Source organism: Phalaenopsis equestris, unplaced genomic scaffold, assembly GCF_001263595.1.
Source record: "Phalaenopsis equestris unplaced genomic scaffold, ASM126359v1 Scaffold001366, whole genome shotgun sequence".
In the NCBI taxonomy this organism is placed as follows: domain Eukaryota; kingdom Viridiplantae; phylum Streptophyta; class Magnoliopsida; order Asparagales; family Orchidaceae; genus Phalaenopsis; species Phalaenopsis equestris.
The window spans coordinates 22,848-47,801 of NW_018165805.1; the positions used below are offsets into that span (position 1 = coordinate 22,848).

General features: G+C 35.2%; 1 protein-coding gene and 1 pseudogene across 5 annotated transcripts; one reads left to right on the plus strand and one right to left on the minus strand.

Moving 5' to 3' along the window:
- The first annotated feature begins 674 nt into the window (after positions 1 to 674).
- On the plus strand, positions 675 to 24,643 carry LOC110034161 (ethanolamine-phosphate cytidylyltransferase-like). 5 transcript variants are annotated; one of them, XR_002295024.1, is made up of 10 exons: positions 675 to 1,271; positions 2,140 to 2,375; positions 2,644 to 2,828; positions 3,591 to 3,662; positions 5,435 to 5,511; positions 22,307 to 22,427; positions 23,316 to 23,381; positions 23,455 to 23,580; positions 24,084 to 24,186; positions 24,301 to 24,387. XR_002295024.1 is itself a non-coding variant. In XM_020738450.1 (9 exons), the coding sequence occupies exons 1-9, from the start codon at positions 925 to 927 to the stop codon at positions 24,370 to 24,372; spliced, it is 1,293 nt and encodes a 430-aa protein (XP_020594109.1). In that variant the 5' UTR covers positions 675 to 924; the 3' UTR covers positions 24,373 to 24,643. The 5 variants fall into 5 exon arrangements, 4 of the variants coding, with proteins under 4 accessions (XP_020594109.1, XP_020594106.1, XP_020594107.1 ...); XM_020738450.1 differs by lacking the exon at positions 24,084 to 24,186 and having other exon boundaries at positions 5,435 to 5,502; positions 24,301 to 24,643; XM_020738447.1 differs by lacking the exon at positions 24,084 to 24,186 and having other exon boundaries at positions 676 to 1,271; positions 24,301 to 24,643.
- On the minus strand, positions 13,630 to 16,042 carry LOC110034162 (annotated as a pseudogene).
- Positions 24,644 to 24,954: the final 311 nt, after the last annotated feature.

A 24,954-nucleotide genomic window follows, 5' to 3' on the forward strand; every position in this document is an offset into this window, starting at 1 on the left:
GACATTTAATTTTGCAAAGGATGTTGGATTAGCAATTCAAACAACACCAAAAGAATATCCGACAACAAAATTTTTGGATGAAAAGATCCAAACAACAATCCCAAGGCACTTGAAGCTATAATGAATACAAGAATACCTGCACAAAATAAATGAAGAAAATGAATTTATAGAAAAGAATATAAATTAAGCTTAGCTTAGCCCATACGAAAACTAGTAAACTCCAACCAGAGACAAGAGAGATAAAACCTTAACATAGAATCTTAAAAAAAAATTGTTGAAAAGTAAATTTTCATCCAAATTTAAATGAAATGAATATACTAAATTATTGTCACCAAAAAATGATAAAATATCATAATATGAAAGGGTACATCATAGTTTAAACTTAAAATATAAGAACAAAAAAAAGTAAAAAATCAACCATACTATCCGAAACTATAAAAAATAATAGATAAAAAAATAAAAAAATAATTAAACCTATAATATAAATGATTGAAAATAGTTTAAGCTAAATTTATACAAAAAGCTAAAACCGAAAAACTCGAAAAGCCGCTTCCACTTTATACACGTGGCGTTTCATAAGAGCTGGGCTTGTCATCATCCAGTCCACTCGAAAATCGCATCACCGCCGTTGGCCACTTGCGTTCGGAAGTCAGGGAACCCAGAATTGAGGGCACAGAAAACGTGGAAAACCCGTTATGTCCATAAAAACAAAAGGAAACGAAAGTGGGATTGGACGGCTTGAATTTCCCGAATCTCAGGGCCTTTCCAGAAACGAGGCGAATCCGAATCCCGGCTGCTCGCCTTTCCTTTTTCTTCACTGTCTCCAATGTCCTCGTGGATCGATGGCGGGAGCTCGAAAGTGCTTCTTTCCATACCCTAGTGACCACAAACCCTAGATCCGACCGTTCCACCACTTCGTCTACTATGGCATCCGACGGCGACGCGGGAGGCGGGTGCCGCCACGTTCTTGAGAAACTCACACCCTCCCGCAACGCGGTGGCGGTACTTCTTGGAGGGTTTGTGCTCGGTGCCTCCGTGCTGGCCCTGCACCTCGGTTATATGCCGCAGCTAGCGGGGTTGCGGTTGCCAGGGAGGAGGAAGAAGAGACCAGTTCGGGTTTACATGGACGGGTGCTTTGACATGATGCATTATGGCCACTGCAACGCCCTTCGGCAGGCGCACGCGCTCGGGGACGAGCTTGTCGTTGGTGTGGTTAGTGATGCGGAGATCACGGCGAACAAGGGCCCGCCGGTGACCCCTATCAACGAAAGGTCAGTCCTTCTGGTTTGATTGTCAGTCATGAATGCTTGTGAAGTGCTATGAAGTCTGTTGTAATAAGTTTTGTTATACCAAGTTTGATCTGATTTTTACCTTGGAATGTTGGTTGAGCAGGTCGCATGATCCAAATCTTGCTTTCTTTATTTGCCCATATTTTTTTTCAGTATGTTTTACTAGTAATTGTTCTTCGCTTCACCTTTTTGTCTATTGCTTTATTTGCTCCCCTTTTATTCTCAAGCCAGCTTTGCTTATTGTCTTCATTGCAAAGCGTAGTTGGGTAGGTATAAGTAATTCTTTAGTGCCGTTACCAAATTCCTAGGATGTTTTGTTCTGTAGTTCTTAAATTAGATGCTGGATCTATGGTGTGTTGAATAGTAGAATAGTAGTTTATACACATTAATCCTCTGCTTCCTTTTATAATATAACATTTCAACCTTTCACCACCCTTTGGATGGGTAGGCTTTAAGTTCACATTAGCTTTTTCTGATTTCTTACTCTTGGTGCTTGATGACTCAATAATCTGATTATTTACGCTTCCTAATTGCTGGACATGCAAAAGACTAGACAACCAGAATCTGTTATCCTATTTAGTTATTTTAAGTTTATTGTATCCTTTAAGTTCATATAAAGCAAGTAATCACTTCGTAAAGTGTAGTTTATGTATTATGGTAGTGGTGATCTTATGCGCACAAATACTTATACAACTTTAAGGATTAAACTATAATGAATGCTTCCTAAATTTTCTTTTTGGTGGGATCATTTTTTACAAATATCGGGACTAATGGACCCTCTGCTTTTTTCTCTTCTTCCTTTTTGTGTATGTATTGTATAAACTTCTGATTTTGCAACTTTTTATGGCAGATTGATCATGGTTGGTGCAGTTAAATGGGTTGATGAGGTCATCCCGGATGCTCCCTATGCTATCACGGAGGAATTCATGAAAAGGCTCTTCAATGAGTATAATATAGATTACATTATCCATGGTGATGATCCTTGCTTGCTACCAGATGGCACTGATGCCTACGCGCTTGCCAAGAAAGCTGGCCGCTATAAGCAAATCAAGAGAACTGAAGGAGTGTCGAGCACTGATATTGTTGGTAAGAATATGCTTATTTTGTAATAAATTTTCTGATTTTACTCATCCCCACTGAGTAATTCCTATCCTTGCGTGTCATACTCTAGCCTATGCTCAAACAAGGTGAAGTATCTTCATTGTGATTTGTTAGCAAATTTTCAAATTCATTTGAACTATAAGATATTTATTCTGTCAGCATGTCATGATGTCTTTCTGCTATCTAAAATTAGTAACTGATTCGTGACAGATGACGAGCCATTAATAGTTGGTTGTGTCATTTTGTTTGTCAGGTCGCATGCTTCTCTGCGTGAGAGAGAGATCAAGTGGAGATCATCATACACATTCTTCCTTACAAAGGCAATTCAGCCATGGACATGGCCCAAGAGTTGATGATGGCGGGTCTCCCCGAGGGGGAACACGAATATCTCACTTTCTGCCAACATCTCGCCGTATAGTTCAATTTTCTAATGGAAAGGTAGGCAGGAATCTTACACTTAGTATTATACCTTTTGAATTTTCATAAATTCATGGAATGAATTATTCATTTGATTGTTCATTAATTCATGGAATGAATGTGATGATGTTGTCAATGACTTTGAAACTTATTTCACATCTTTTAAGTCTTCATGATTATTGGTTCTATTTGCTTCATAGTTTGATTATTGTTTCTGGGATAGTGGTTATAATCTGTGGGACCAAAAGGCTACGGACATATTTGATATAATCATGTGGGCAGATCCATTATGATTAGTATGCAGATTATGTAGGAATAAACCAAACACTCGAGGGATATACCCTCTATGTGTCGTTTTAGAAATTTGATGCATAACAAATTTCTTTCATAACAAATTTATTTTTTATCTATGATAGGACCTTTGTTTCTTCTCAAATGTATCTGAAAATTTGTGATAGTGACGTTTTCTTGATTATAAAGGTTTTATGAGAGCTGTTCTTATGTTCTAGCGAGTTTGAGCAACCATTGTCTCATTAGTGTTTAAATTTTCATTGCCATCCACAATGCAATTTAAGTTTAGTCTTTAAGTTTGCTGCTTTGTTCATGAATAAAGATAAATTGATCTCTTCTTTGCTAGTCTGAATATGTTTTTCAATTGTTTATTAACCTTGTTCATATTGATATCTGTTGTATTCATGCTCATCTAAAGTGTTCATAAATTTAATATTGACTAGCTGATTTTCACATCATGCTGCATGATATTTTTGTTTATTCTTTCTGCAGAGTCCTGATCCCCATGCCCGAATAATCTACATAGATGGTGCATTTGATCTGTTCCATGCTGGGCATGTGGAGGTATGTCATATTTATTGTAAATTCTTTTAATTCTTAAGTCTTCATTTACAGGCTACAGCTTTAAATGCCATTAATTGAAAGCATGATCCATCAATTGATGGAAACCTGATGATAGATCTAGCTATTGATCTTTCCCTTTTTTTTTCTTCTATTGAATTTGCTTGTAAACTGTGATGTATTTTTGGAATTTATCCTTGATTGAAAGAGGGATGAAATTGGGTTGTAGGGAGAGGAAGCTCGAAAGAGAAACTAACTAGTTTCCAGTGAAGAGTAGATAATTCGGAGAAGTAGCTCTATATTTTGGGATTTGTGAAGAGGGAAATCTTGGCCTTATGCTTGAAAAGCGGAAGAATCCGTAGGAAGGGAGACTCGCCGAAGAGAGAATAGGAGGATTTGTTAAATAGCTTTCAAATTAATTGATTAGATGTTGTAAACACATGGTTTCTATCAGTATTTATAAAATATGTTTACATTGAGATGGATTGAAAATTTAAACAACGACTGACTTTAGCCCTCTAGGCATTGGCCCTAACTCTCCATTAAGAAATTTAGAAGTTCTAATGCCGAAAATTATCAATTAAATACCCAAATAAATAAATTCGATAGTTTGATACGAAAATATGATAATCCTAAAATATGAATATCTATATTATTGAATAAGAATAATTTGTTGTTGTTTTTCATGGTACTAATGAAGTTAAAATTGCAATCAAATAAAAATTATTTTTTAGTTTTTCTGAAGGCAACACAAATCGGATTATTTGCACTAATTTCATCTGTGATCTAGGAGAAGATACTTGTGCTGAATTATCAATATTTAGGTTTAGGATCGCAGGACTACTGAGCTGTGATATCATACATCTTGTTCCTGGGCTCAATTTCACCTTTGACTTTCTTTTTTTTTTCTTTTTTTTAATGAATTTGGTAGTAAAGACGCTAGTATTTATCTCACATTTGATGTCCTTATTAGCATAAATTGTGTTCCCTCTAAGATTGTTGGTATAGTGGCATTGTTTTTCACCTCAGATTTATTACTCGTATGCATTGGGAAGCATGGATATACTTCACAGAGTCCATATTTTTTGCCCAGATAAATGCTCAGTATCAGGTGGGGTCTACCAGAATCTCTTGAATTGCTGGTTTCACCTTCTGATAAGTTGTTGTACATTCCTTCTATTTATGTTAGTACTATGTTTCTTCTGTTACTACGTATTCTAAACCCCTCCCCCCTCCCCCTCCCCATGCTGCAAATGCATGCCACTTATCGTTACACCTAGTAGGAAATTATGCGCTGTTATTACTCTCTTGTAAATCTTTTTCTATTTTGATTTTTAAAAATGACAATTTATTTTGCTATCATCGCCCTATAGGTTGTTTTCCTGAAGTGTTAGTGAACTTAATTATTTCCTTGACTACAAACGGGTAAGTATTCATTTGAAGAAAATGGCCTAAAATGTATGCCGCCAACACTTTAATTGAAAAATTTTCAGCCTGATTACAGGAGATTAAATAACATTTCCCAGATCCACAATGGAAAATGAAGATTTGTTCCTCCTGTAATTGTGTGAAAATTTTATTTTGTTTGGGTTGTGCGAGTGTTACGAGGCATGCAATTATTGAAGTTTTGTGAGATTAGGGTACAAATTTCTAGACAAGCAGTCCACTTACATATACTGACATACTTGAATTTATTTTTTGTAGTTTGAATTTTGAGTTTCTCTTTCTGATCAAAATAATATTTTGTAATAACTGAAAAAGCATTTTTTTTGTAGATATTACGCCTTGCTAAAGCACTTGGAGACTTTTTGCTGGTTGGAATTCATACTGATCAGACTGTGAGGTCGTCTGGGTATTTTTTTCTTTTTTTCCTTCTATTTTCTTTGAAATGAGCATTAATCGTTCTAATCTCAGATGCTGCTTAGAGTTGCATGCTTACAGTTTTCAATTGTATCTATAAGGCTTAGAGATTAACGTTTTGAGTTATCTATAAATAATTGCAAACATTGTATAAACACTTCTATTAATATATATGGGGTTATTCTGAAATGAAGATTAACATAGTCATAAGTAAATAACATGGAAGACAACCATGTTATAATCCATGAAATAAAAGCATGACATGACTAACGAAACTGAATCTGGAGCTTGTCTAGTTGAGCAAACTCATGTGCCATATCAGGCTTTGACAATTGGTTGTCATTTTCAAGATTCATTTCACAATCAGGTAGTGGCTCATCATATTATTATTGAATGGACCATTCCCATAAAGGGGAGGATCATAAAGGTGAGGCGTATGATTTTGTACATGTGGGGCTGAAGGAAAAAGTGAAACTTGTGATTTGACCAATGGAAACTGGGAAGCATTAGATTTATGCATTTAATATGGAGGCAAATGTGTGATCCTTTTGAGTTTGATGACTATAGGTATCTTTTTAAAGAGAAATATATTCAGTCTAGTGATATGATTGTGTGTGTGCCTTGGATGTAAATGACCAACATTGATATAATTGAGATATGTTCTAAAAGGAGATGTAGGTTGATGGTTAGTTCAATGATATTATAGGGATGTAACAAAATCAAGCTGATTCGAGGTTGACTTATTGACGAGCTTGCAAGCTTGGCTTAAGGAGCTATGAGCTCAACTTTGAGCATATTTAAAACTTGTATAATATACAAACTTGTGTTTGAGCTTTCTGATTTGACTAGATGTTTTTATTTGAGCCTGTATCCAGGTTGGCTTGAGCTTGTTTTGACTTGATAGCATCTCTAAATGATAACGAATTCTCTGATGATATTTTTGTCCATCTATTTTTAAAAGTGCTGTGATGAGATATCTGCTATTGTTATCTGTCCATTATGATGCGGAGAAGTTTAACATAAAAACAGGAGTGGCTGGTCATGGCAGCTGCATACAGTATTGCTTGTGCATGTGAACCAGTGGTTGCACAGAAAATCTTAAACTGAATTTAGTGCTTGTGAACCCATTACATCAGAGAATTTAGGATAGAGTGAAGTGTTACTGCAGAACTATGGCAGCGTGAGCTACTGGATAGGAGGGTAGAAAGTAAGTATTGCTGCGGCAATATATATGTTGGGCTTTATTTTAGATGCTGGATAGGAGTAGTGAAAGGAAGTGATGGTATGGATGGTGCTCATGTAAAATAGCTGGTAAGCAGTCAGGATGTATTTCAATAATGGTTCATGTGTGGATTAGATTTGAGTGTGTATTAGGAGGTGATGCGTTTTATGAAAGAGGTAGTGTATATATTTAGGAAATAATTTTGTTGATTATTAATAAAACTTTGAAAGAAAGTTGTACAAACTTCTCTTGTTTGTATTTTTGGGGAGTTGATTTAGTGTGGCTTGGAATGATTTGTAAAAGAAAACAGGAAATATATGATCCGCTAAATAAGAAAGATTTTAACTATTTCCAAAATTAGTGGAGCATGTGGTGGTGGGGAGCTGTTTGAATTAGAAAACAGAAAATTCACTTGGTTGGAGCCGCTTAAAAGACATCAGTAATATTATTTTTGGTCATACTATACAGTACATATGCATTATTTTATATGTATAGTCTTTGATCTTAGTCATCAATTTATTTTGGTAATATTTATTTGATTTATAATGACAACTCTTAACCGTTATTACTTATTATTAGCTTTTATAATCTTATTTTTTCTTTCCTATTTGTTTTATTATGTTTTATTTCCTTCTTTTTTTTTTTTAAATTCTGTTTTTATTTCTTTCCTTTATCGAGTCCATCATAATTGAGTTTAAATACCCCTCCTTCTATCAATAATACCATACTCTTCTAGTCACAATTCAACATGGTATTAGAGTCACCCACCTCTAGCTCTTCTTCTATAGAATTCTTGCCGGCAGCCACAAGGTGTTGATCCCAACAACTTCTCTAAGCCGGCCTTTCTACAGGCCTTCCAGCAACATAGAGGCCTTCTCTAAGCAGCTGTTTTTCCTTCTAGAAACATCCACTTTTACTAAGTCAACTATTTTATTCCAGCAGCTTCTCTAAGCCCGTTGTTTTATTCCACAGCTTCCGTTATTACTAAGCCGGTTGTTTTTCTTGTCTGGTTTTTTTATTCCAACAACTTCCTTTAAGCCGATTGTTTTTTTGTCGTGGGGCCACCTTGCACAGCCTTCTAGCCGACTATTTTTCCTCGGCCGTTGGTTGTACTTCTACCCGACTGTTGATTCCAGAAGCTTTTTCAGCTACTGGACATCCCTCTCGCCAGCTTTCCTATGTCTCAACAACTAACCATCACTTTTGGCTCTGTTGAAAGTATGATGGATTCCTCCACCATCAAACGTCTTACTGATGTGCTTGAGTCCACCGAAGATCGCACTGACCTCAATCCCTTTACAGACTGGAGAACCAGAAATTAGCATGAACTTCTTGAATGAATCATAAACTAAACGACATTAACTTTTTCTAATTGCCCCAAACAGTATCTTTGTTTATCAAAGGACGCGAGAAATTCGGTCACCTCCAGGTATGATTCGTGAGCCTCCAAAGCCTAACCCAACATATGGAGCTTGGGAAGTGGAGAACTCCATTGTCATGTCATGGCAGATTAACTCCATGGTGACTTCAATTAGTCGTTCATATATGTTCCTCCCTTAAGCTAGTGTTCTCTAGACGGTTGTTCGTGATACATACTTGGATTTAGGAAACTCTGACCATCTCTATAAGGTCTCTAAGAAAATTTGGGAGGAAAAATAAGGGTCAAGGGTTGTGACCAGGGTTCTCCGGCCTACCTATCCCTCTTTCAGAAGATTGTAGAAAAAGATCGCATGTTCCAATTCCTACCCGACCTGAACAAAGATCTTGACGAAGTCCGGGGCATTATTCTTGGTCGCGATCCTCTTCCACTCGCGTTGCTTTCACCGAGATTCGTTGGGAAGAAAGCCGGAGATTTGTCATACTCGACACTTCTCCTTCAATTAAATCATCTACCTTGATCTCAAATAGTGCTCAACCCTCATCCATGACCTTAATCATCTACCTTGATCTCAAATAGTGCTCAACCCTCATCCATGCCACTGTGGATCGGTTACCCCACTTGTGATTACTATCACAAACTCAATCACACTCGGGACAAGTGTTGGAAATCTCACGTTAAGTCAACATACAAAGCTTCAACCAAATTCTCTGCTGCCAAGGGTCTCACGGTGACATCCGAGTCTACCATGGCTCTACCGACTCCTTCCCGGAACATCTCGAAATCCTCCCAATCTCTGAAAAACTAGATGGAGCAATTGATCAAGCTTCTTGGAGCAAATTAAGTCTCTGCGTGTCCGTCGACCTTCAACATTTGACAAGTTACTCTTCTTATGACTCTCGATTTATTCCTTCTCTAGTCCGTGGATTATTGATTCAGGCGTCGCGAATCTTATAACCAGATGCTCACAAGCTTTCTCGACTTACTTTCCATGCTCTGTAAAAGATACATTTAGAATTGCCGATGGCTCCTCTAGTTCCATTACGGGTAAAGGGTCGGTTGTATTAACAATCGGCCTAACTCTGGAGTATGTTTATACGTTCTCCTGTTGCAATGTAACATGTTATCTGTCAGCAAGTTGATAAATGATATTGATTGTGTTGCTAACATTTCTTCTAATTGTTGTATTTTTTAGGATCGTCGTTTGCGGAGGATGATTGGAATTTTTTAAATGAGTAGCTGGACTATACTACTTCCAAAAGAAGAGTATGGAAAGTGAGGACACGCCACTCAGGTTTTGTAACTTATCTCAAGTCATTGAATGTCTCATTATGTAGTTGCATTATTGTTTAGGTTATCCTATTTTCAATATTTAAAAAAGTTGTATCATCTAATGTTTTCTAATAAAAATCTTTCTAACTTTAATTGTGTGAAATGTCAGTTAGCCAAACATCATCGGGTCCATTACCCACCCCACACTTACACACCTTTCGTTCCTTTCTCCCTCATTCATAGTGACATATAGGGACTCTCTCGCACTTCCAGTTACACCAATGAATGGTAGTTTCTGACCTTGCTTGATGACCTTACTCAAATGGCACGAGTATGCATTTTAAAAGGCAAATAGGAAGTTACTGTCACTTTCAAAATTTTTACACCTTTGTTTTAACTTAATTCAAAACACCTATTTAGGCCCTTCAGACTGACGATAGTCGTGAATTTTTCGACTCTATTTTTTGGTGAATTCTTGGTAAGTAAGAGTATCCTCCACCATAGCTCGTGTATGAACACTCTTCAATAAAATGAGGTAGCTAAGACGAAAAATTGTCACATCCTTGATGTTGCTCGCTCTATTATGTTTCAATTCAATGTCCCGAAATGGTTTTAGAACAATGTCATTCTTTTTGTTACCTATCTCATAAATAGAGTCTCATCTAAAATTCACAAGTTTCATACTTCTTTAGCCACTCTAATGTCATGCTTCCATACCAATCTGGTCTTCTCTTGATTAGATCTCAAGATTTTTGGGTGCACGGCGTTTGTTCAGAACACTGCCCCTACTCAGAGTAAACTTGATCCCAAATCCATAAAATGTTTCTTTTTAGGGTACTTCGGAACTCAAAAGGGGTATTGATGTCTTGATCCTACTGCAAACAAAATTTATGTGAGTGTTGATATCTCCTTTGAAAATGTTCCCTATTTTTCTAGCACGGCCTCGAGTTGGGGAGATTGATTTCTTTGAAACTATCCCTTATCCTATTCGTATTGATGTTCCCGTCATTGTTCCTACGACGGAGAAGTCCCCTGTTCCATTGAGTGCACCATCTCCTCCTCCCACTATTCGGGTCTACACTCGGTGCACCCGTTCTAATGCTCATCACTACATCCTTACAGGATCTTTGGGCAACATCCTCGGCACGATCCCTCCTCCGAATAAGTAGGTGAGTTCTTCGAGTAAAGTACGTAATCAGACATGCTCCCTTTATTTTGTGGCAAAATGTCTCTTTCCACATTTTATCGTTGACCTACAGAGCATTTGCTACTGTCTTGATGAACCATCAGACCTCTGCTACTATTGAAGTTGCTCTTGCTGATCCAGTCTGGAAAACGACAGTAATGGAGGAAATAAATGCGCTTCAGCGGAATTATACGTGAGACGTCGTGAATCTTCCTCGAGGTAAGAAAGTTGTAGGGTGCCGATGGATTTTTAGCACCAAGTCCAACTCTGATGGATCTTTTGAATGCAACAAGACACGATTGGTCGCTAAAGGGTACTCACAAATCAACGGAGTTGACTATGAGGAGATTTTTGCTCTAGTGGCTAAGGTAAACACTATTCGAGTTTTGTTGTCACTTGCGGTGAATCTGGATTGACCTTTATTCTAGCTAATACCAAAAATGCATTCTTAAATTGAGAGTTTACCGAAGAGGTGTACATGTCTCTCCCTCCGGACTCCGACTCTACTGCCTTCAGAGGACAAGTATACAGACTATGAAAGTCCCTTTATGTGTTAAAGGAGTACCCAGGGTCTGGTTTGGCAAGTTCACAAAGGTGGTTGTGGGCTATGGTTTTACTCTAGCTCAATTGGATCACACTCTCTTTTTCCGACATTCCTCTAATGGCTAGGTAGCTATCCTTATTGTCTATATTGACGATATTGTTCTTACAGGTAACGATCTCCCAACATTGAAGTCCTTAAAAGACATTCTTGCTTCGTTCTTTGAAATGAAGGGTTTGGGATCTCTCCGGTACTTCGTAGGCATGGAAGTTGCTCAGTCATCTGCGGGCATTTGTCTGCCTTAATACATATGTAATTATTCTCTGGTCTTCTTTTGTGCAAACCTGTTGATGTTCCTATAAATCCCAATGAAAAGTTATCCGACATTCCCAATGTTGTGTCTATTAGCGAGACTCATTGCCAACACCTTGTGGGAAAATTCATCTATCTTGCTCATACTCATCCGAACATATGCTACGTAGTTGGTACAGTGTGTCAATTTATGTATGACCCCTATGAGCACCATCTTAAAGTTGTCTACCAGATCCTTCACTATTTAAAAGGTACACCTGGCTCAGGTTTGTTTTCTCCCGCACACCTCTCGTTTTATTGTTGTTTATACAAATGTTGATTCGGCCGGATTGGTTCATGATCAACTTTCCACCTCAGGATATTGCTCATATTTATGAGAAAAAATTGTCACGTGGAAAAACAAAAAACAATTTGTGATTGCCCGGAGTAAGTGTTGAAGCTGAATTCTGGTTCATGTTTTTAGGAATCTGTAAAGCTCTCTGGTTATGCATCATGCCCGGAGAAATTTGCATGCCAATCTCTGTCCCGCTGCAGCTATTCTATGATAATAAGGCTGCAATCAACATTACTCACAATCTAGTCCAGCATGATCATGCCAAGCATGTGGAGATTGACATTACCTTAATTAAAAAAAATATTGAGTCCGAGGAAATTTGTGTTCTCTTTTGTGCCTTCCAGTGTTCAACTAGTGGAATTCTCACCAAAAGTCGGTTTTTGTTCAATGACTTCAAATGCATGTTGAATATGAGTGATGTCTATGCTTCAACTTGAGGGGAAATATTAGATTTATAACGACAATTCATATCCGTTATTACTTATTATTAGCTTTTATTCCCTCATTATTTCTTTCTTATTTTTTTATTTTGTTTTATTTCCTTTGTATTTGCTTTACTGTATTTTTATTTCTTTCCTTAATCGTGACCATTGTAATTGAGTTTAAATATTCCTTCTATCCATAATATCATGTTGTTCTGGTCACAAATTCAACAATATTATTTTGCTACATACAAATAATGATTTTGAAAGATCAAAATTTCTGCGTTCTTTGAAAAAAAATGTACTGTACTTTATGATTGATTGAACACTTTGTCTAAATTTGTGTGCTGCTTGTGTTAGAATAATCACAAAATTAAAACTCTATGCTTATAGGCAATGTTGTTTGCATCCATCTGAAGGAACAGTTCTGATGGAAGAAAAGCTGATCTTTCAGATTTAAAGCTCTTGTTTGCCTACGAATCTTTACCCAAAAGATTTAGGTTAAATCTCATGCTTGTCTTGCGAATCTACATATGAAATCGTGTGGAAGAATTATGAAAAGCTGGCAAATAAGCACGATTGCATATACTTGGCTTAATAAGTTTTAAAATATTACTATACTCCCCAAATAAATTTACTCTTAACAAGGGGCCATATCAAACGACATAAATGTGACCAAATGAAACTTTAGGATTACTGTTATGAAATTATTCTGAATTAATGATCTTCTAGATGTTTCATATCTGGATCAAACATCTTCTATTTGAGTAAATATCTTATATATTATATATGTATATGAGTAAATATATGATTAAATGTTTTGTTAAAAAGTCTTATATTTGCATAAAATACCTTTGAGTATTAACTTTTATATTTGAAAAATATTATTTCTAATAAATATCAAAGATCAATTTTCTAATAAACTTGTGCATCTGGATGGATGGGTCTTATTTCTGGTTAATCTATTTTATGATTGAATAGTACACCTCGTATATCCATTGAAAGTCTTACAATAAAAAATACTAGGATTAATTGTTGCATACTTTTTATAATGATAGTTAATGGCAGATGATATAACCTATTTTATTTGTGGCTTTCTTTGGCTTTGTAGCATTACTTGAGTTATATCATCTCAACTATCTATCAATAGATTGAGCGCGCATCACAAATGGACAATTCATATGTTAATATGATGTTTTTGCATTATTCTTATTTGTGGTCGTATTGTTCTTATTTGTGGTTGTTGTTGCAATTAAGAATAATTTCATTGATCCGAACGGGGGTATAAATAACCCTTGCAAGAATCCTAGAATAGAAAAATTAATAAAAATAAATAATATAAAAAGAAAAGATATATCATCAAATATCTCCAATAATCAAACCATATTAATTATTTGGGGATAAAGGAAATAACATAAAATAGAAAGCCTAAAATATGAAAGAAAATAACTCCTAAGCTAAGGAAATAAGTATATAATAGGAAAGAAAATAACTCCTTAATCTTAGGAAACAATTTATTTTGTCATAATTACTCACAGGAATTAATTATTTCCTAGTATAACTCTTAGCACTCCTCCAATTGAAACATGGTCGAAAATCATGTTTAACTTGGATTTGAAAACTCCAAACAATGGGTGAGGAAGATCTTGAGAGGTAGAAATTGATGATATATCATTCCACAGTTTTCTTTGACTGCATTTCCTGCAGTGTATGTGGGTAGGCGGGAGATTCCTATAGGTAATACTGCAGAGGAGTTTGCAGTGAAGTAGATATTAGCAATTGCAGTTCCTACAGTGTTTGTAGATAGATGAAAAGCTCCTATAGGTAATACTGCAGGGGAGTTTGCAGGGAAGTAGACAATTGTAATTGTCTTTTGACTTCAGTTCCTACAATGTCTTTAGGTAGAGGGAAGGCTCATACAGGTAATACTGCAGGGGACTTTGCAGGGAAGTAGACAACCAACAGGAAAAACTACTGAGTATGGCCCCCAGAAAAACAACTCAAAAGGTAGGTCTCGTTGCGGGAAAAAACTCAAGAGGAGGCATCTTGGACGAGGAATTCAAGTGGAGGGCCTGCTGCAGCGAAAGCTAAGGGAGGGCATAATACATGAAAAGCTTTGGAGGAGGGTCTAATGCAAGGAAAAACTCTGGAGGAGGGCCTGATGCAAGTTCTGGAAGAGGGTCTGTTGCAAGAAAAAAACTCGAAGGAATTTGATGCAATTTCTTGCATCTTCCTTTCGATTCGACAGGAGTGTTGCAACATCAGGAAAAATCTTCCACTGTAATGAAGGAAACTAAGAGTAGCTTGAAAAAAGGCATCTGCACTAATTAAACCAGTGCATTACTGTATAGAAAGTTGGCCTCTAGACAACCCCCCTGCCTAGTAATAAATCCACCCAGCACACACTACAGAATTTGGACATTGACAAATTCATAATCAGGTGGGGTAGGATAGTTCTTTCTGCTGTAGAATTGATTTGCTGAGAGAACGAAGCGTCTGCCCTCAATTGTGATGTGGGTCATTGACGCTTGCCATACATCCCTGGCATCAACTGTGGGAACACAATATATTTCAATTCATTTACCATATAATGCTGTTCTCAGGAGAGACATCCTGACCTCCCAACAAATGAGTGTGCCAATTCTTCCAATTGAGTTTCGTACACAAGAATAGTAGATCTATCCCCAAACCCCCAGATAACATGCTCCAGAGTTGTGGGCATGAGTTTGTGGTGTTTCCCAAGGTATTGACTCTGAGGGTCAAAAAAGAGAACTGTACAATATATTATATACCCTGTTATTTCAATCACACCCATAGCAATGAAGACATTGTACTTTCCTGCAATCGCTGCTATGTGGTCAGCTTCAGGACCTGACATATCAATGTTTGCAGCATTGTACTTTTGAAACTCATCATTCCTCGTAGTTAAGTGGCTACCAATGGTGATACCAAAGGTAGATCCATGTGGATAGCCGCCAATTCTGGAAATACACCCAATTGAGATCCATAAGAAGCAACCTCAGTGACGAGCCTATCATCTTTATCAATCATCCCGAGGGTGTCGTAGAAGACGGTGGAGGCTTGAACGATGGTTGCGTTGACAATAACAGAAGAGGGATTGGAGCCGCTTCCCATGTCAACTTAAGCTATCATAGGGGATTGAACGAAGTTGGAAGCAGGGACAGGCGCCATGGGAGTTGCTTGTCTTTAGGGGTGGAGAGTTAGCGGCCATAGCCGTATTTCTTGCGGAGGTATTCGCAGACAACTTTGCACAAGCTAGGGTGTGTTTCTGCTCGGGTTTGATGTTAATGTATGAGAGGTGGACGCTTGCAGAAAATAGGGCTACTCCGATGGAGAAGAGGAGCATCGTTGTTACCAGTGCACAAAGAGGAAGAACGAGAGGGCTTTCCTGTAATAAGCATGTATCCACAAAGAAATTAGAGACCAACAACGCACGACAAAGCCCATTTCCAGATACCACCAATAAGAAGATCTCAAATCAGGAAAACACCATTTTGGCTTACCGAGTGTGTGATGGAATCAATGGAGAAACTTCTCGTATGGAAGAAGAACGTAGACTTGAAAGAAAAAAAGAAACCCGATTGGTTAGAGTAAAGCAACAAAGATTGCCGATAAAAAAAATGAAAAGAGAAGGGCCTGCACGTCAAAGATTGTCGGTAGTAGGGAATAAGGAGGTTCTAGAGTTTTTTAAGGCTCTGTTACCATGTTGAAATTCAGAATAATTTCATTGATATGAACGGGGTATAAATAACCTTTACAAAAATCCTGGAATAGGAAAAATAATAAAAAAAAATAACATGAAAAGGAAAGATATATCACCTAATATCTCCAATAATCAAACCATATTAATTATTTGGAGATAAAGGAAATAACATAAAATAGGAAAACCTAAAATATGAAACGAAATAACTCATAATCTAAGGAAATAAATATAAAATAGGAAATGAAATAACTCCTTAATCTAAGAGAAATAAATTATTTCATAGTATAACTTCTAACATTTATAATTCCATATGATACAATAAGAGTTCACACATGGAAACTACCCAATTTTTAATTTGAGACATGCAATGTATGAAGGGAACACATTCTCATTCTGAGTCTTGATGCTGCATCATTTGTTTTTTACTTCAAATTTTGTTAGTGTATTGGTAAGAATGCATATGATGTTAATCCTTATAAATAATCTCTAACATTCACTAAATGTTTGTGGTTTGATTTAGTTCAATTGCCGCTTCTGTTGTTTGTGTTCTGGCTGATTGATAGTCTGTTAATTTGCTAATGGTTCCCTATCAGGAGTTTTTTGGTTGTACATCATGTAGCAAAAAGATGATTGGATCACTTTAGCACGATCTATATTTTATAAGGGGCATGAATTGCAGTTCTTTCTCCTGTAGCTTGGATCACAAACTAATATAAAATATTGCTATTTGTTGATTCTCTTTTTATTTAACTGTGATCCAGGATGTTGGTTTTGCATTATGCAAAATGTGATTTACCCTCTTTGACAGATCTTAATTATGTGCAATATTGCATAAGTTACGAATTCCCCTTAAGTTGTGGCTCTGGCAGTGTTGCTCTTCGCATTTTACTAGGAACATACACTTATGTCTATGGCATGCAAATAATTCTTTCTATTGTTTCATAAAATTTCAAATTTTCTATTAAACTTGTGTTTTTGTTGGATGGAATTGTCTTGAGTATGCTGCAAGTGTCAATGTAATTTTTTTTGGGGAACTTTTGGATCTTATTTGATGGCTTTTGTTCTCGTTACTATTTGCATTTATATAATTTACGATTGGTTTGTTTTGGAAATTGGGATCTGGCCTATTTCGCTACAAATTGGTCTTTCTTATTCTGTTTTGATAATGTTCAATCCATGGTTTTATTTGATTCAAATTTTTTGGTTAAGGTTCTATTTTGGATGTTTTTAAATATTTTTGGAGTGAGTTTTGTGGTGGTTCTCTAATCTTCATGAAAAGGACGAGACCTTTTTCCCAAAGTTGATGTTGGTGAATTATGACTTTGGTGGTGGTTTGTTTTTTCATCTCATTTTGCATTTTCTAAACTGTGACCCTATAATATTCTGCATCAGATTTGATTTTATATACTTGGGTTTTGTGAAACTGTCATGTAGAAAAGATGTTCCATACTAGTGTCAGTAATATAATATCAAAGAGATGAGATTTTGACAATTTTGTAAACCCAGTTACATGAATTAGTTAGCAAGAAAAATCAATTGATTAAGGACATTAATCATGTTAGGCAGTTTTTGCGTCTCTTAAGCACAGCCATCTTAGTGACTCTCAATTGCTCCCTCTCATTCAAGATCTCCATGTTGTACAGTTGTGCCAGCCTTCCCCTTGCAATTTCTCTCCTATGTCTCTCACACTCTTGCCTTTTTGATATGTCTATCTTTGATATTTTTTGCTAGTACTCCTCTCCTACATTTCCCTCTCTTTCTTACACACAAACCTCCATGATCTCTCTCATCGAAATCCGACGATGCCTCATCCCCAACATCTCTCTCACGTTGAAATCCCTACTTTGATGCCCTTGCCTCTTACTTCGAATGCCATACTCGCTCGCTCTTATTAGGCTTTAGTGTAAGTTGGATTTCACACATTAAGTTGATGCATGGGGGATTGATTTGGGTTTAAAGTGAGATGTCGAAAATCTTTTCAATTTAAATTGCTTTTAATTAATATAGAATATTGAAATTGAATTAACGATAATGAAAATAAAATAGCATATCAATTAATTAATGATATTAACAATGTATTGTATTTATTTAGATACACAATTCTGTGTATACAAGTGTTAGATAGAAATTATATGATATATTTTATGTTAAAGTGTAAGCAATTTAATGTATGCACAATATCTATATTATATTGCTCTAGTTAAGGGTGGAAAGTCTGTAGGACCTGATGATATCCCAACTGAAGTGTGGAAATATATAGGACATTTGGGAGATTCTTGGCTTACTAGACTCTTTAATATTATTTTAAAAACTAAAAGGATGTTTGAGAAGTAAAGGAAGTGTATTTTGATCCCATTTTTAAGAATAAAGGGTATGCACAGGAGTTTGCAAATTATAGAGGAATTAAGTTAATATGTCATACTTTAAAATTATGGAAGAGGGTAATTGAATATAAGTTATGATGTATTACAAAGATTTCTCATAATCATTTCGGATTTATGTCGGGCAGGTCTACTATGGAAGCTATGCATCTATTGAGAGGTTTGATGGAGAAGTTCAGAGAGAATAAGCAGGATCTACATATGATTTTTATTGATTTAAAAAAACCTTACGATAAGGTTCCAAGAGATATCTTTTTGAGATTTATTGAGAAGAAAGGTGTTGATTTGATTTATATTCAAGTCATTAAAGATTTGTATACTAGAGCTATTACTTGTGTTATTACTTGTGTTTAGAGCTATTACTTGTGTTTGAACAGGAGGAAGATTGACCAATATTTTCCTATTTCAGTTGGATTACATCAGGATTAGCTTTAAGCCCATATCTTTTTGCTTTAGTTATGGATGCTCTTACTGGACATGTATGCTTTTCTTTGATGATATTTCTCTCTTAGATAAGATTAGAGAGAAAGCTCGGGAAAAACTTTGATTATGGAGGCCTACATTGGAGCTTAAAGGCATTCGTTTGAGTAGAACTATTGAATACATGAAATAAAATTTTAGTAGTAGTAGCTCTAGTGACGAAGTTGTAACTATAATGATCAAATTATTAAAAGGTGTGAATGCTTTATATATCTCGGGTCTATTGTTCAAAGTAATGGTGATATAGATGTGGATGTTATTAGAACAATTCAAGTTCATTGGTTGAAGTGGAGGAATGCTTCGGGCCTATTGTGTGATAAAAGAGTACCTCTTAGACTGAAAGGAAAATTTAATAAGATGGTGGTGAGACCTGCAATGCTCTATGGCGATGAATGTTGGCCTTTAAAAGAGAAGCATAAAACTAAGTTAAGTGTTGCCGAGATGAGAATGATTAGGTGGATGAGCGGCTTTACACATAGAGACAAAATGAGAAATGAATATATCCGTGGGTTGGTGTAGCTCCAGTGGCGGATAAATTTAGAGAGAGTCGGTTAATATGGTTTGGTCACATTAAACGTTAACCATGTAATGGTCCGATTAGGAGATTAAATGTTTTAGATTCAACTTGTATTAAGAAAGGCAGAGGTATACCTAGAAAGACTTGGGCATATTGTATTAAAATGATCTTAATTTATTAGAATTAAATGAAAATATGACACTCAATAGGACACAATGGAGAAAAATGATTCATGTAGCCGACCCCACTTAGTGGGATAAAGGTTTGTTGTTGTTGTTGTTGTATTGCTTGAGTTAACTATGCAAGCCATTCCCTTGAATTGATTTTACACAACTAGCAGCACACATATGTAATATTGATGAGAGAAATGCTTATAAGATCAATTATATGAGTTTGTTATCTGAAACAGATAGATAAAGTTATTTCTTTTAACTACAAAAATGCGAGTATCCAAAATCAAATATGTGATGATATAAAAATAATTATGCATAAGAAAGATTAGTGTAATAGTTAAGCACAATTACTATATTTACTTGACAACTTGTCATAAGGATCTTTAACCAATTAGGTCACCATGTAAGTATGAAAGCCATGTAAGTATGAAAGTATATAAATGAGAGGCAAAATAAATGTGGTAAGAGTGCAAACTAACCTATAGAGCAATTGGGTAGGGTTGATATTTATGTGGTTTGGTTACCCTTGACTAATGTCCATACCAAGCTCAACTCAAGGTTAGGATCTCTCTAAAGCTTACTAGTACAAGCTAATCTCCTTCTTTCTATAAGCAGGTGGAGAAAACTTTTTAGACTTAACTTTCTCTTTAACGAGTAATGCTGACGCTATTTCAAAGCAAAAAGCAAGCTGCTTCTAGTCTTCTGCAGTAGGTTCCATCATTCTCTTTCAAGGCAAGTAACTTACCACTCTTAGCACAACCTGCTAGGTAATGAAAATTATTTTTAAATCCAAATTAAATTGCACTTATGCCTTGGGGGTGAATTAATGGCTGTCATTTAAAATTATAATTTATGCAGTGCCTTACAAAGTTTAATTGCAAGATGAACACATCTAGAGAACAATGACTATCATCTACAACCATGGTTCATACATTCCCTTACAAACCTTGATTGTAAGATGAACACATCTAGAGAACAATCAAAATAATATGAAAACTAAGAGAGAAAAAGCAGCTGTTCTCAAAATATAAGCTCACTTTTTTTTTATATAATTTTTCATTTGCTTCTTTTCTCATGAATTTCTTAGGTATATATCATAATTAATAAGCTTAAAAATATGTTTATCCAGCATATCGATGTTTGGGTTGCCTTAATTAAGCATTACTTGTTATTGTACTTAAAAATCATTATAATCAATAAATTTGAAGATTTCATTGCTCAACTTCTTGTGACACAATTTATGAATGTCAATATTTTTATTTGAAACATTTACCACTATTATTTTAACGGCCAATTTAACTCAGTAAATATTGTGCGATTGTTAATTGTACTAGTTGATGAACCATACAATTGTTGGGATGATCAACTATACAATTTATCAAAACTTACAATCCGTGGAAATATATTTTTATAAATTTCAATAAATAGCTTAATTATATATAATCAACTAATTTTTATCATGTTATATTAAATAAATAATATTAGAAGATAAGGTTTATATATTTATAAATAAAAATATTTGAACTTATTTTAAATTATGTTCATCGCATTTTGGCATGTTTTGTAAACATGATCTTAAAATTTTTATCATGAGACTTGGTCCTTGAGCACATGACTTGAAACATTGCACTTATAGTTTCAGACTATTTTGGTCCTTTTGTCTTGAACAAATCATGACTTGCATTTTTTGTTGGGTCATGCTTTTGTGAGTAGCGCAAGTCTAGATTTGCTTGAAGTGGTAGCTATGCAACTCCTGTATTTCCAATTTTGGTGATAATTGAGATCTAAAACTGATTGACACCGAAGAATTTTGGAATTGTTGATTTTTGGATCCTGAGACTGCAACTTTGGATTTTTGTGTTGTATTATTTTTTCAGGAATTTGTGAGGCTGCTAATTTGGCATCTTTTTTGCGATTATAAATAGGGATATTGAGGCATCTAAAATATTAGATCAATTCTTTAATAAATTTCATATTTCCTTTCAAATTTGTGTCTGCTTTGGATGTGAATCCTTCAGGGCAATATGACACCCTTAAATTTAGAGTAGCTGAACTTCTAAACATTGTTGCTTCATTTGGTTAATGGTTGGGAGTTTTATCAATAATGATTTCATGGTCAAGCATTTTCTTGATAGAGCACACATGAGATGGCTGGTCTGCTGGGAAAACGCAGACGAAAAAAGTTGTGAGGTTCATCTTACTATGAGATGGGCTTGGCCAAAGTGTATACACTCACATAATATGGTTTGGATCGTTATAATTAATATTTTTAGAAGAATACACTGGTCAGAAAGTGAACCGAGTGGTATAATAAACCATAGCTATTTTGTGGGAGTCCGCTCTTGAACTCATGTTGGTGTAATGTCTCTAATATTGAGCCCATCTCTTGATTGATGTAGGCATTTGATCTTAGTTTTTGGCGAAATTTCTATTTGTAAACATTTTTTGTAACGAATTAACTTGTTTTTCCTTGCATCAAGAAGATAACTCATATCCTAAATTAAAGTTGGTGGATTGCAAATCTGACTTTACTTGCTTATGTTTTTATTAGTAATTATAGATCTTATGATGTATTGGATCATACATACATGTGCGCCCCCATGCACACACATAAGAATGCTTTGATTCAACCCCTGAAGGCCACCTCTTCCCTTCTTAAAAAGGCTGTACTCTTGAAACTTGCAAGTAACCAATTTTGTGTACTATTTGTTATGATGTTCTTCATATCTTGACATTATTCTCTTTTCGCGGTTGATTTTCAATTGTAGACTAGTGCTGCAGATTTTTTAGCTTTTTTTTTTGGGAGCCATTTTGTTCACAGGTACTGAAGGATGCAGTTTTGCAGTTTTAATCGAGGGGCACATCGTCCAATTATGAATCTTCATGAGAGAAGTTTGAGTGTTTTGGCATGTCGGTATGTGGATGAGGTGATTATTGGAGCACCAAGGGAGATCTCAAAGGACATGGTTAGCTTCATTTTGCAGCATATTTTTTGCTTGTTTAATGACTTGCATTTAATTTTTTTTTTGCAAATAATTGTAAAATGATATTCTGAACTTTTTTTTTCCTTAATGAGACTATAGGATTAAAGCTTTGCTATTCAATGCCAAAAGCAAAATTCATCTTACACTACTTTATTATAATGCTATCTATTACTCAATGAAGAAAGACTTATTTGACTGCTTGGCCTTGGAATATTTGATTTACAAGTCTTTGCATGAGATTGAGGTGCACACTGGGAGTTACTCTATAAGTGATATAAAACGTCTTTAGTGGTGCTGCATAAGTTTTGATTCCTTTAAGATGAAGATATAATTTTTGGTTAATGATTTGATATGGCCATATTGCTCATTTGTATTGTTTGTATGTTAACAATTTCTTTTATTACTTTTTTCACAATGGCATATGCTTTATTATAGGATTTTGTTAAGATTTCTTCCCTTCATACCAGTGATATGTATTTGGATGTATGGTGCTTCTCTCCATTATACGAATGCTAGAAAGCCAACTGACTAGTTGATCGAATGTTTGGAGATGGTAAACTATCTATTAGAAAATGGAAATCTTCTTTACCATTTCCCAGCAACTCTCTTCTGTAGAATGAATTGATGGTGATTAGGTGTTGGTTCTCTTCATTGAATGCTGTTTTTTTTTTTAATTTAATAACTTATGCTGTAACATTTCAGTGAGAAAATATTACTGATTTTTTTTTGTCATTCTAATGCAGATTTTTTTCATCTTTGTTTTTCCCGTCTTATCTGCGTTCTTCACTTACTCTTTCTTTTAGTATCACTTGGGGTGTCAAATTTATAGCCATGTTTCTAATTTAAAGTGCTCAATTTACACATTTGCAGATTACAACCTTCAATATCTCGTTGGTTGTTCATGGAACAATTGCTGAAAACATGGATTATATTAAGGTAAATTTAATTTATTTTTTTTTATGCTATACTTTAATGTTAAGATATGATCTAGATTTGCTGGACTTGATAGCAGGAGAGATCAAATCCTTATTCTATTCCGATGGATATGGGCATCTTCAAAATAATAGAAAGTCCTTTAGACATCACAACTAGCACAATCATCAAGAGAATTGTTGCAAATCATGAAGCTTTTCAGGTTATTTTGCTAATCTCTACTGAGTAATCCTGTTTTTTTTTTCTTAGATATGTAAATATGTAGGATTTGAGTATTATGTATGTAAATCTTCCCTTTTTGATATATTTTTTCATTAGTTTTTAAATTATTATTTTTTAATTAGTATTGGCTTCACGTTAATTTTTTTAATGTGAATAATATGGAAGAATTATTTAATGTTAAATTAATTTTTACTCATACTTTCTTTAAAATAAATTAGACTTCTAATTAGAATTTATTGTGTTTTTAAGGAATCAATGTCAAGCTTTGGTTGAGCATCTTACCGAGCTTGTTCAGGAGCTTTAAACAATCTTGTTTATGATCATAAACAAGTTAAGCAACAATATATTCAAGCCTGTTTATTTAATAATCAAATATTCTAAAAAAGAATTCAAGCTTGTTTGATTACTTAATTAAATGAACATAAACGAGCTTTAATTAAGCCGAGCCATTAGTAGCTTCTCGAATGCTCTGTTCATTTGCAGCCCTATCTTTCATTGCTGCCTATTGGCGACCACCGCGAGATGTGAAATGCTGCCGCTGATCAATCTCATTGCCTCCCCCATTGTTGACTGCCGCCACCACCACGTGAATAAATGAAAACTTTTTTAAGATTCTGAACATGTTTTTTTTTTTCAATATAGCTTAATGACTAGCATTTTTCGTTGAATCTGACGGCATTTCCTTCTTTTTTTTTTTCAGAAACGAAATGAGAGGAAGGAAGACAGTGAGAGGAGGTACTACGAGAATAAGACACATATATCTGGAGACTAACTCCGATGAAATTAACCTTCAATAGCTTGGTATTTACAAATACAACAGTTTCTTGAGTTCATATCATTTAAAAAAAAATATTTGTATGGCTTTCATTTCAGTCCATGGTACCATGGGTTGATCCCAGTTTTGTATTATTTATAATTCTCCTCCTAGCTGTCTGCTAACTAGCAATTCGATTCCATTAGGGAAAACTTATATTATTAGCCAGCAGATACATCTGTGATTACTTTTCACCCTTTATTATATGATTGAATATATCATTTGCTTACCCTCTTTTCCTGCTTCCCAAAGTTTATAAAAGCTTCAATTTAGTTCATATATTCTTTTAATGGGAGATAAAATAGTCCTTCTTGGGCTCTATTTTAGCCCATATTAAAATAATTTAGGGACTAATTCGACACTTCTGTATACTTTGTGATTAAAATGACTCCTTGTGTTCTGACTTATGCTATGATTAGTTCTCCTTCATGTCTTTGTGAGTAAAATGATTCCTTGTGTTCTGACTTACAATATGATTAGTTCTCCCTCCTGTCTTTGCAAAACTTTTTGGGGGTATTTACACATAGCGGCCTGTTACTA